Source organism: Synchiropus splendidus, chromosome 17, assembly GCF_027744825.2.
Source record: "Synchiropus splendidus isolate RoL2022-P1 chromosome 17, RoL_Sspl_1.0, whole genome shotgun sequence".
Lineage (NCBI taxonomy): Eukaryota > Metazoa > Chordata > Actinopteri > Syngnathiformes > Callionymidae > Synchiropus > Synchiropus splendidus.
The window spans coordinates 5,268,165-5,281,513 of NC_071350.1; the positions used below are offsets into that span (position 1 = coordinate 5,268,165).

The window sequence follows — 13,349 nt, forward strand, 5'->3', positions numbered from 1 at the left end:
AAAGAGTGCTTTTCTTCTGGAAATAAAAAGTGAAGTTCTTCATTATGATAATTCGGTCAACATGAGGTTCATTTTTAACACGGAGGTTAATGATTTAACACAAACCGCAAGACGTCTCCACATCAGTAATTCTGCTGGCACCCTGGAGGATTACTTGTCCCCAGCAACAGAAAGGACACTTATTCCCAGACGGCTAATGTTTGATCTTCGCTCTGCAATAAAAGTGGGCGGTAGTGTGACAAAAGCCCAATGAAAGCATTTTAAGTGCGTTACAGCTGCTGCACGCCGTGCTTCAGTGGCCAAGCAAATGCTGCGCCGTCTCATTTGTAGACATCTGGCATCCTTTACCCCATTTTCTGGGTCTTTTTAGGTGCCTCTATTACCAAGCCCACCAGATCCAGAGCGGAAATGCTTGAGAGGAGGCCATTTAATCCACGCCGTGAATTGCCAGAAACAAAGCGCCTTCGCCAAACCCATTGTAGAAATAAGTGCCATATTTATCATATCACAGAGATGGGAAAAGAAGTTCTGTCAAACCAACAAAGTAGCTCATAAAAGAAAGTGTGCCTTCGTGTCGAGCCAATGCTATTTTCAGTAAACATATGAAATACATTTTTCACCAACAGCGATATGGAAGCAGCAGTAATGTCTTCCTGCCGTGCGCTGAGAGGATCGCAATTATTGATGCACTGTTCTCACAATGACTCTTCTCATGTAAATGTCTGCCACTTCAGCTCAAACCACACGTTTAGTTTTTTTGCTGGTATGGTTTTCTTATGGCAGGGTTTTGTTCAGACTGATAGGCAACATGTCTGACAGACTGCCATGGCATTTTGTAGATCAGGCAGTGCAGATGCAGTAGACAGTAGACACAATGAAACTGGATTAGCTTCACTTATATTTTATTTAAAGTTGGAAACCTGTCACTTATTCATGCCTCTAGTGCTGTCGTGGCGACAGAACGTCGTCGAATTTCATGTGACAGAGTTCCTTACTGATGGGTTGAATGGTTTCTACGAATTGATTGTCAATGAACGTGGTTAGAAATTATGCAGTAGTCAAGTATGTATGAAACCTACTACTAGAATAAGCACATGAAAGAGAGCCTTAAATATGGCCGTTCATTCATAGAGAATATATGTATGTGTTCATGATGGATGTGTTCCTTTCAATGCAGTGTTAAATGTGCTCAAATGATTTCTGTACTGGAGTGAAAGTCGCCAGAGTCTATTCATGTTGCAGTGATTCAACAAAGTAATGACGTCTCCCACTGTTATCCAGTGCGAGCCCCGGTGTGGGAGGTTTTGTACGGCATTCAAACCTGGCCCTGCAGGCGTCAGATCGTGGCACGTCCGCCAGATTTTTAGATCTTAGAAACCGTAATTAAGAACCAACGGGGAGGTGCTGTGGGTGTGGAGCAGTGTGGCCGTGCAGTCACAAGTGACTCACAAGAAGAGAGCACAGGGTCAAAGCAGAGAAGCATGTAGAAGCCCCCCACCCCAATGGAAAAAAAAAAGATCAAAGATAAGAATGTTTTTCAAACAAGCTGAAAGTAACGTAGTCACCAGTACTGAACTATGTCTTCACTGCAGAGCAGCTGTCATCTTCAAAACCGCATGATAAATGGTGCTAAAACCATCCAGGAGTCCAACCATTTCTTTGACCACATTGTGCTGCCCCAACTGGACAGTTGATCAAATGATCCCTTGGGGTGGCCAGAGTGAGTTCATGACATAAGGGTGGCAGGACCAAGATGCTTTGTAGATGACTGTTGACTGTGTGAGCTAACAACAGCAGGCCTGACACTGTACCCATGCATTGCTGTGTGTGATCGAGAATCGACACAAATGTAAATATTAATAAGCAAATAACCTGCTGTCCTAGATTGATACATTGAATTTGTTCTTCAGTGAATCATCCAAATGTACCAGGCACTGTGGAAACTCAGTGCTCACAACACACAAGTGTGCTGACTAAAGGAAAAATGAATGTGAAGTGCACAGATTGCATAAAAGTAGTTAATAATAAGGGACAGAAGTAATACACAAATGAATCCATATTGTGCGAGTGTGTGAATTTGGGGCCGAAACAGTGCTGCTGTTGGTTAGTCGATAAATGGATGTTTAGTTTTGCAACTGTGCAGGGAGACACGTTCAGGTACACACACACACAGAGACAATATAAACACGGGGGGAGGCTCACTGCTATCTTGCTGCCACATAACTGTTTCCATGCACAGCATACAATGTCTCCATCAAATCTGTCTCCAAATAAACATGCAGCATATGGCGGACTAATGCAGTCAGCTGGAGTTAGCTGTTGAAGCCGGTAGACAGTGAGCTTGAAGAACAATCGACTTGTATTGGTAAGCAGACTTAGAATCAGCGCATCAGAGTGATGCCTCAAGGCCATCACCATCCTGCCTTAGGTCAGGTGGTACCACAGTACTCACCCAGGCTTGAACCATGGTGGCTCAGGGGACCAGGCCAAAATGCTAAAATCAGACTCGGAACGAGGCTTTTACAGTTTTACAGGGTTTTAATACAAATACACAAAAATCAAGACACAAACAGGAAACAAGGACATCACCACCAAAACTTGGAACGAGGAAACAACACTCAGGGATGGGGAAAAACATGAAACAGAAAGTAGGTGAATCAAAATCAAGCCTTAAATAACAGGGACAACAAAAACGCACTCAGAATAACTCACGAGGCCCAAAGAATAAAAAGTGCTCAGGAGAAAACGAGGAAGAAAACCAACAAGAGAAAGCAAAAGGTGAGTAGCAAAAACACTCCCATGCGGCACACAGCAAAAAGCTGAAAAAAATGACGAATAAACTAAGAACGCGGTAGATACACACACAGGCCAAATCTATGAATCACAAATGCATGAGAGAAATATCTTGCAAAATAACCATCTGGCAACACAGTCTGGAACCAAGGTGTTGAAATCAGCAAGGCTTGACTGTGGGATTGGTTCCAGCTGTGCTGCTGTGGAGCTGAAGGTGGGGTGACAAGCAGAACAGGAAACAGAAAAACACACAACCGGGAAATGCCAAAATAAAAGCACAGAATACAGAAAAATGACACTGACGTGATGCCGTACCAAAATTACAGTTACGTTGGGTAACATACAAGTACAGTTGAAATATGATCTGCCACGACGTAGAAAGTATGCTTCAACCTATATTTATCACTGAAGAATAAAGTATGTGTGCATTTTACAAGCGTAAAACAAGTAGGGTGTGTTCACTGTTCAGTGCCAAGTTGTCCTGCTGGCTGCTTTGTTGAACATCCAGTTGTAATGTAGCTTGAAGTTTATAGATAGTTAAGTTGCTCCAGCATCTTTGACCTGGCTGCTACAACAAGTGTATACAGTAAAGATATAACATCTCTCCATTGTTTGGATCACTGGATCACTGACATGACACACATACACATGGAATATGAATATTCATCCCGCAAAGCATTTTACAGGGTCTGGAGATACCATTGTGTTTTCCCAAGATCACAAGACGAGGGATTTGGGATTATGGGATTGAAGTAAATATTCATTCATTCATGAGATTTCCTTCAAGCCCCAAGTTGATTTTCCCATTTGGGGCTCAGTTCTAATGAGATCTGGTTTTTGGACATAAATAAAAAATACAACTGGAGTGATGTGTGTGATATGAATATGTTTATTAATAGGTCGTGATTTTCAGGAGGCGCAGGGAGCTGTGGTTGTTCAACATCCTGATTTGCTACATGTGTATGTCATGTGTGGAGTTGAGGTCTTTTTAAACATCATGGCTGTACTACATTTGAAACTAGTGTTTTAGTGACACAAGTCAAATAAATTGATTTAACTGTGATTGAATCAGTGTGAATGGGGGACACTAGATACTAGAAAAACAACCTGGTAGACCTTGAAAATAATGCACGTCTAAGTCGCTGACCCTGGTTCAGACTAAACCTGACCCCTACCTTTATTCTGATGCTATTTGGGGGACATTACATCAGCATCCTCTTCTTATCGTTGTGCTCTGTATTTGAAAATAAACCTGGCCCGTGCAAAGAACTGCTCTTGGTTTGTTTGGTCTTTTTTCTCTTTCTTCTTTTCCATATCATTTGTTTTTTTATATCTATTATGTATAGTGTTATTTATTTCTCTTCTTGCTCTCATGTTCTCAGAAATCCTCGATTTGAGATGGCGGTCATGCTTATGAAGATCGAATCTCTGGGCTTGTGGATCGTGGCGCTGCTGCTCAGCCTCCTTCTTCCAGCCAGGTAACACAGCATGTTCTGTTGAGTCTGCTTATTAGATCGCTTTCATTCTGCCAAAACGGACCCTCCTGCTGGTGGTCTACGTCCTGAAATATTGCTGAGGTCAGCTCCGTGAACACGAGAGAACACCTGTTAAAGATGTTTCAGTATACAGTTGGTTTGAGGTCTGGTTGAGTGTCAGTTTATAAATGCGCGTTACTTTCTTTTTTAAGGAAAACAAAAATTATATATGGAAGAGAGCTGTATATCCAATTTAATGAGTGTGAAGCTCAATCAAAGACGGTTCTACACCTAGAAATAACAGAACTGAGTCGAAGGTCATTTAAGTGTTTTGGCAAGTGTAGCTCATCGCTTCACTTTCTTAAACATTTTTGGCCGTCAACTGTGTTTTAAAACTTAAATGATGAAAACTGTCTAAACGGTTCATAAATGGAACACATCCAAAAGCTCCAAGCCACAAGAAAACTATATTACTGACATAAGGTCAAGAGAAAAGGGTCTTTGCCCTTGAGGCTGTCCAGTTACAGCTCAGTCAGACCAGCGGTGGAAAGCTACACCTGGACGGATACGTGGCTGCCACCACACTTATCCTTGCTATGAAATGTTGACACCAAAAACTTGTACATGTTAGCAATCCAACTGTTGATAAATATACAGTGGTACCTCGGTTATCGAACGTCCCAGACTTCGAACAAATCGGAGTTCGAACTAAAATTTAGAGATTTTTTTGCTTCCGATTTCGAATGAAAATCCAGAACTCGAACGCCCCTGAAAAAACCCCTCCCACATGCAGCGGCCACACACATAGACGAGCAGCGCACCTGCAGCAGACACTTCAATTTTAAGGCTTGGAACGCATTATTTCTTTTTCCATTCATTGTAATGGGAAAAATCAATTCAGATGTCGAACAAATCGCTTCTAGAACGGCTGTCTGGAACGGATTGTGGTCGAGAACCGAGGCACCACTGTACTAGAATCACAGTAATCTGTTTGAAATCTGGTTTACCCGTAATAGTGTTTTTATTAAAAATAAAGATGCAGTCAAGGTCAAATAAGAAGCAGATCTTGCTAAGGTTTTCCACTGTTTGTCCTTGGCCAGGATTGTTTGGTTTAAAAAATATCTTCGTCCTCCCAGAAGCTGCAACCTGTGATCCTTCCTTTCCTCCGAATTAATGCAGCTTTTAATACATACTAATGCTTGGAATTGGTCAGGGCCCCTGCTCGCTCTGTTGCAACTGCCTGTGAATTCATTTTCATTGTGCAGGAAAGCACAGGCACATTGTGCTTTCGGGAGACATTCTCATCATGATCTTTGTATTTCCAGTATGCAGGTTGTCATTTCAGTGCTGTTGATAAGTATGGCTGTTCTCACTGGAGATTGTGGCCTGCTGTAAATCGCTTTAAGATTTTGCACGCTAAAGGGGAGGGTTGGAAACCTGGGACTAAGATGTGAGGTGTGTGACGGGAATTAGCCCAGTTTTCTTTGTCATCTTGCCACCTTGTTCTCCATGGAGGTTCGGAACAAACAATGTTCTCTAAGTACATATATTAAATCTAAATGCGTAACCAAGAGAATGTGCTTGCCGACCAATGCAAAATGCAAACAAAAATGCTCGTGAAAATCATGAGCATTTTCTTTCAGACAGAAAGTTGAGTGCCAATTTTCCCCAAAAGTGTTGCAAAACGTGTGTGCTTTCTACCTGACGCTCGAGCAATGACTGGATTTATGAACCAAAGAAAAGCTGTCTTTTAGGAGGTCTTTATTGCCGTGCGGATCAGAGGCTTACGACCGAGTCCAATCTCTCAGGCAACTGTCACAGCATTTTCTGTCTTTCTGACTTGTGTGTATTTAAAATGCTTGAAAAATGTGTGTGATATATTGTTCAGCAGTGAATGCTATGTTGGTGTATGACTTGCGTTCTATGCACTTAAATGTGTTTCAGTCAATACGTAAAATTATTGTCGGTAATATTGAGCCCCTCACTCAAATTCCTGTGAGACAGATAAAAGATATCTAATAGTTCAACACACAGTGGACACTGAGCCACATATTGTATTTATTATACTGTAAATTGAGATGCAATGCAACTTAGTATATTGTGGAATATTTTTTATAATCATTTAAATAAAGTAGATTTTTTTAATTGTGTTTTTTTTTAAACAGAAGTATTCAGCCCCACACATAAACTATTATTTTTAATCTGTGCATTGTATTAGTTCCATTAAAATATATAAATGTCTTGAGATAAAGCTGTGTAGCTGTAGTAGTAGTAGTTGCCTTTACTCTATGTTCATTTGCTGATTTTTCTCCCCAAGTGCTGCCAGTCCAGCACATTCCAGGATGACCTTCCTCCACCCTTTTCTTCCTGGCATCCTCTTGTCAGCGTGCCATGTTTTTTAGTGCATTATATGTCATTACACATACACTGGCATTTACCAGTTGCTTGGGTGTCAGGGACAGGTATGTGATTCAGAGCAAACACATCCTCACTCCCATTTACTTTAATCTGACATTAAACATACAACGACGTTGAGATTGATTATAATAGAATTATTTATCAATGACAACATAATATTTCTATCAACTAACTTGTCAACTAAGCTCACTAAAACACAACCAGTTTTTTCCTCACAAAAAACCTGGATATGCAAGTTGTATGTTTCATGAACCAACAGGAACCGAACTATGGTGCTGATGCTGCCAAAAAGCACTGAACACAAGTTTGAAAAATTGTCCATGAAAGTGAGTGAAAATTAAAATGATAAGTTCATGCAAATGTTCATGCTAACCCAGATAGTGCAGGTGAAGAAGAGAAGGAGGCAACACAGTCAGACTGGTTGCAGTGAAAGATGGCAGAAGTTCCCCGAACCCAACATGCAGCGTTGAATCAAGGACTTGAAGACTGGTGGCCTGAGACTGGAGGGCGTCACCAATGTGATCTAATCTAATCTGTTTGAAAGTTAGAACCATGAACACACAGGGCAGACTTTTAGTGGAGAAATAACAAGTGCCCTTAGGTATTGAAGTAATGAGAACAGAGAACACACCAAAGCTTTTTTAAGTTCTGATCACCATGTCAACCATTGTCTTTTGGCAGGAACAATACACATTTAACCATAACCCTGGTGCAGGATCTGCTTCTGATTCATTTGGTTGTTGTGACTCACAGGTCGGAACATGGGTTTTTTGAAATGCTTCCCAAATAGCTATAGAGTAAAAGAAGCATCATGCCTTGGATTCATCTCCGCCCGTACCCTTGAGACCCATTAGTCATAAAGAAGATCAATTTCTTTCAAGTATTTATAGATATTAAGATTAAAATATAGCTTTATATGAATACAGTAAGTGGGATTGCAATGAACTTCTTTGAATATTGTAACAGAATTCCCTTCATTGAATGTATAGCCCAAGCTGCCAAAACAAAATATCACATGTACAGAAATATTCATATATTATATTTATATTTCAAAAAGATGATTTATTCGCTAAAGCCTTTTAGTACCGTGAGCTGATTGAGAATGATGCCAAGAAGGTCAGAATCACGTGATGCAGGGAACGACTGTTCATACTTGACATAGATGAAACATTTGGGGATGGGAGACTGTCATCAAACCCATCCCAGAAGACACCAGACATCTATTATGCATGAGCCTCACACGGCGCTGCTCGCTCTTCCACTCGCACGCCAATTACCTGATAGCTCATGTAAGGTGTGGAGAACAAAAAGTTCTGTCCCAATTTCTTTGAAATTGAAACGTTGAATAAGTGATGAATACTATAGCCAATACCACCTGTGTTATTCGCAGTACTAACAGTTGAAACACTTCTAATTCCAATGGTTTTAAGGCACATGTTTAAGGTCCCTTTTATGAAATTCCATGTTCTAAGAATTGTCTATAGCTTTTGCAAACATACAAACAGTGTGAACAAACAATGTTCAGTCATTTCTGAGCGATTTACTTGCAAAAATAAAGAATACAGCACCGAGACAAACCGCTCTACCGCTATTTGTCATGAACGCTCAGGGAGTCTGACCCAATTGTCAGTAAACAGGAAACTCGAACGACAAGATTAAGAGTGAACAATGGTTTTAATACAAAGAACACAAAATAATACAGCAGCAATAATGCCTTGCCAAAACACGTTAGTTTGTCATTTATTTATTTATTTTTTTTAATAGCCAGACAGATTTGTTTGAGCTGCTTTAAATGCTTCTATGATTGATATTTGTGAACAATTGAAACCGGAACTCGAACAGAGTCCTTCACTTCAACTTGATATAACGTTGACAACTTACATTTTCATCTTGATGCTAAGCTACTCTATTACAAAATGGCATGCGATTACTCACTGATGAAATTGCACAGTAGGGTCCTTTAAGTTGCAAAACAAAGTGCTAATGGGTTAGACTTAGGCGTGTATTGCTTCATTCAGAGATTCTGAGATGTTGCTCCTACAATTTTCAAAATAAATGAAAATACAGTGGAACCTTGGTTTTCGAACGTCCCGGACTTCGAACAAATCGGAGTTCGAACTAAAATGTTGAGATTTTTTTGCTTCTGATTTCGAACGAAAATCCAGAACTCCAACGCCCTCCTAAAAAACATAAGAAAAAACATTTAAAGAAAACATAAGGTGTACCAATCAGCTGACCCACGATGCGCTCTGTTATTGTGTATAACGCAGCCTCTGTATGCAGACGTGTCCCGTTAGCGACATTTACTGACTGTTTTTTCTTCATATTGAGGTGTAAAACCTTTCCTGTCTCCACACTGGACCGTGGCAGAGTGTCACAGGGGAGGTGCTCGCTCTCCACACCTCCGAGGCTGGAGCGCACACTCCAGGGTTTGATGTCCGGTTGTGGGCTGGAGCTGGGACAGGGATGAGGCGCACATTCAGAGCTGGACACGCACCGGGCACCTCTTCACTTCTGGAGAGACGTCACTCACTCGGCAACCCCTCCCACATGCAGTGGCCACACACATAGAGGAACAGCGCACCTGCAGCAGACACTCTACATTCACTCCTACAAAAGCCTATTTTAAGGCTTGGAACGCATTATTTCTTTTTCCATTCATTGCAATGGGAAAAATCGATTCAGATTTCAAACAAATCCCTTCTCGAACGGCCATCTGGAACGGACTGTGGTCGAGAACCGAGGTACCACTGTACTGTATAAAACAAATCAGTATCAGATGGATTGTCACAAATCTCGATGAAAACATTTTCAGATGAGAAACAAGGGATGAGGAAACAAAAATCAACCCAACTAAGTGGAATGGGCTTCTCTGTTTGACAACAACACAGAGTAAGAACTACCACTGAAACATTAAAGACTTTAAACATTAAGACACAATAAAGACTTTAAGGGTAAAACAGATGAGTATCTGGCCATTATCATTTATACGTTCTTCTACTGCTTATTCTCATATTGACACTTTTAGCACCATCCCACTTTGGCTCCACTGCCAGCACTCGGGCAACACAGGCTGGTTCGATACAAATCACTAAAGTTCTGGGAGTCCCTGACAGCCAACCATACCTGACAGTCTTCTTGCACTGTTCTGATGGGTGAGCAGGATGTTTTTATCTGCAAAAGTGCTTCCAGACTTGATTAATCACTTTGTGAGGCTCAATAAATGAATTTGCATTTAGTCCTGCCAGCAAACACCAAATTGCATGTAAACAACCCATAATGCTTTTTGCAAACTGGGCCACTGACAGTAGCATACAGGAAATGTTGCACCTTTGAAAGAGGCAAACCCTTAAATTCTCTCAATAAATCGCCTTTTAGTGGCCTTTAGTAAATCTGTCTTGAACAAGAACGTGGTCACCTGTATTTATGTTTGTGCCTTCCATCTATTGAATTCCTCCTCAGGGTTGCCTTGATATTTCACTGAACTACAGCCATGTGCCAGACTGACTTGCAGTGATGTCACAGAAGGGTGTTTTGATGCATGTATTGTTCAAGCAAGCTCCGGCTTTTGAACTGGATAATCCTCAAGCTTCTCAAAACATGGAGGTTCACAAAGAATAGCTTTGTTTCAGTGTCATTCCTGAGACATGCTACCTCGCTGATGTGGCCTGATGCAATCTATGGACCCTAAATCGGCTTTACAACGGAGAATGGAGACTCTCCTGATGTATTCATGTGCAACAGACAAATCCACAACATAGGAGTCTGTCATTCCCGAATTTCCTAATTTCCTTCACGCTACTTTAAGACATCTAATTTCCAATAATCCCTGACCCAAACATAAATAAGTGGGAGTGTTTATTGCTTCTCGGAAAATCGCTGCCCTCCACCACCACCTCGGATGTGTTCCATCCTCCGCGGTCGATACTAAACAAGTGTGGACAGTCGGGTCATCTTGTTGTCTTTTTTATTTGTATCCAGTTGTCCAGATGCTGGATAACATGGCACATAATCAATAGCTATAAGGGTGCGAGCGCTATATGGACGCCATGGCCATGGATCAGCCGAGAGGTTGGTGTGATTCGACTAGCCCTTCACGTCCGATGCGACATGAATAATTCATGCTATGGCACAGCATGTCATCGCTATGAAACGAGTGCAGGTCAACAGATAACATTCTGTTTGGGCGGAATTGTCAAGGTTAATGAGTCACCGGTCTGGAGACGGATAATGTATTCACGGCTCAGCCACTTTGCTGATGAAATGACCGGGGAAACCATCTTTTCTGAGTCAAAAGAAAGGAGAGTCAAATGTTCACCGGGTGTGACTAATGTCACATCGTGAATCAGCTGAGGAAATGTTATCCAGGGTTAGTCAGTCTGCTCTTTCAGTTTGCCTTTCATCTGGATCTGGAAAGCTTCGTATGAGGACGGACAATATGTTACACTGTATTCCTTTAAATAATAATAAAAAACAAACAGAAAAATATCTATTTCTATTTCTCTTATTTGCCTTGCACTGATGGTAAAGGTCGAACAGTGTAAACCAAGCTGTGACAGCTACCCATGTGACAAGTAGACCTCTATAAAATAAGTTTATTCATAATTATTATAATTTTATTTATTTTTTTACATTGGGCAGCAACGTGCTGCTTACATATGCTTGGATCTTCGTACTGTAAATAGACTTCAGTCATAACACCAGTTAAGTCACAAGTGTGTGTTTGTTACACAACACTGCTGAGCTGTGACGCCATCACGTCAGCATTCGAAAATATCCCAGCAACACAACTGAGCTGTCTTCTAAATACTCACAGTCACAGTTTTCTATCGATATTGGAAGGCATCTGTCCACTGATCTTCAAAGGGTCCAATTAATGGACTTCCCCAGAGCGCTTGAATCAAGCAAATGGATTTCCTCAAATGTTCCCCAACGCTTACGATTTATCAAGATCCACATTTAACTTTTCATTGCGTGTGAGTGGTAGAGTCATTGCAGTTTATCCCACTGTCTTTGCCACCAGCAACATCCACCCACTCTCTTTTGAAAGTGAATCCAAGGCTGGAAAGATGGTGTGAGCTCACACCACTCACTGCAGATTAGCATCCACGAACCAAAGTTTTCCTTTGAAGATGTTCCACTCCAGTTGTCGTCAACAAAGGCTTGCTTTCTTTTTTCACGCTGCGATGCTTGCAGTTATATTTGCAGGCTGTGATTTGATTTCATGTATGTGGCGGTAAAATATTTGATATTTAAAAAAAACTCATATGTCAATGTCAATATCACTTTTGTTGTGCAGCAGATTCCATAGCCCTGAGCTGAACATATAAATGGTTATTTGATTATGAACGGTGAATCTGACAAAGTGGCCACTCTCACACCTTTCAGTGTTTTTCACTTGAGGGCACCATTGTTGTCTATATTCTGACCATATTTAGACTGCTTTACTGCAGGTTGACCTCTGTACAACGGTTCACTCTGCTGGTCCACGTGGTCAAGTGTGGTCTCCTTTAGCAGTGGCAATTTTGCAGCTGTGTGAAATTTATAGTGTATGGAAACAACTTGCAAAAAACATCTGACAAAAAGTATAAATAACTCATCAATGAATTAAAATTTTACTTAGATGGATCTTGAGCCATTCGCTCTTTTGCCTTACATTACTTTTGCTTTTTGTCCCAGGGAGATTGTTCACTTGCCCGTGAAAGTCTGCTGTGTCAGTGCAATGTCTTGTGCCACTGTTGAAATTTTTTGCATTCATGTGGAAGATTGCATGTGTCTATGCTGAGTGTCAGGCATCTGTGGAGGATTAGGTGTCTCTGGTTTACCAGTTGTGTTCCTGGGCGCCGTGGACCTGAACATCTCACATATATACACTTATACACGAAACTGTAGTCTGGAACACTGTTTTTACACACATCCAACTAAAGTTTTCACCACTCTGTTTTTCGACAGAAGTTGCCCTGTATTCACTTTGACTCTTTCCTCCTCTGGGTTGAGAGATGTTGGGAGTATAACTCGAAAAACCTTTTTTGTCAGTCAGTCATAAGTCAATATGAGCATGTCGTGTTGTCGCCCCTTCCCTGTATGCGTCCGTCATCCGGCCCCTATCTTTCACCCACTGCTGGTTACGCAAAGTTTAATGTGTTTTCTGTGGCTGTCCTACATTACTTTAAGGTTAATGCAACGATTAAACCGGTGGCAGGAGAGAAAGGGCAGGTGGAGCCGAGGGCAGACACAGGTGAGTGTCACACGGCAGCACACTGCTTATTTAGGTCCATTAAGAATCCCCAGAGGTTCTGGTGTGGAAAGGGCAGAAAATATTACCTCTGCTTTGTGAAAAGTGCAGTACTTCTTCAGCAGTCTGAATTGTGTTGCCATAAGTGCCACCTATGAGCTTCGCTCTGAAACAAGAGGCTTGACTAAATGGCATTATGAATAATATGGAAGCAGGAAGGAATAAAACAGCGATACCTTAGAGAATTTCTCTCTCAGATATAAAATACAATGAAGTAAACCAAGAAGTCTCCTGACAACTTGCTACTTAAAGTGGAGTCACCCTGCATGCTGATGAAGAGGAAAGGACAAACTTGGAGAAGCTGCCGAATGAGCCACTAAAAACATCTCAGCCAAGCAGTCATTAATAATAATGGCTGTCCTCATGAC

The 13,349-nt window shown here is 41.3% G+C and overlaps 1 protein-coding gene across 2 annotated transcripts in view; it reads left to right on the plus strand.

Annotated features, from left to right (window-relative positions):
* gabra3 (gamma-aminobutyric acid type A receptor subunit alpha3) overlaps positions 1–13,349 on the plus strand; it is a 145,525-nt gene that overhangs the window by 44,232 nt on the left and 87,944 nt on the right. For both annotated transcript variants that reach the window (XM_053846772.1, XM_053846773.1), the window contains exon 2: positions 4,176–4,271. In XM_053846772.1, coding sequence (XP_053702747.1) covers positions 4,192–4,271 — 80 coding nt within the window. In that variant the 5' untranslated portion in view covers positions 4,176–4,191. The remainder of the gene's footprint in view (positions 1–4,175; positions 4,272–13,349) is intronic.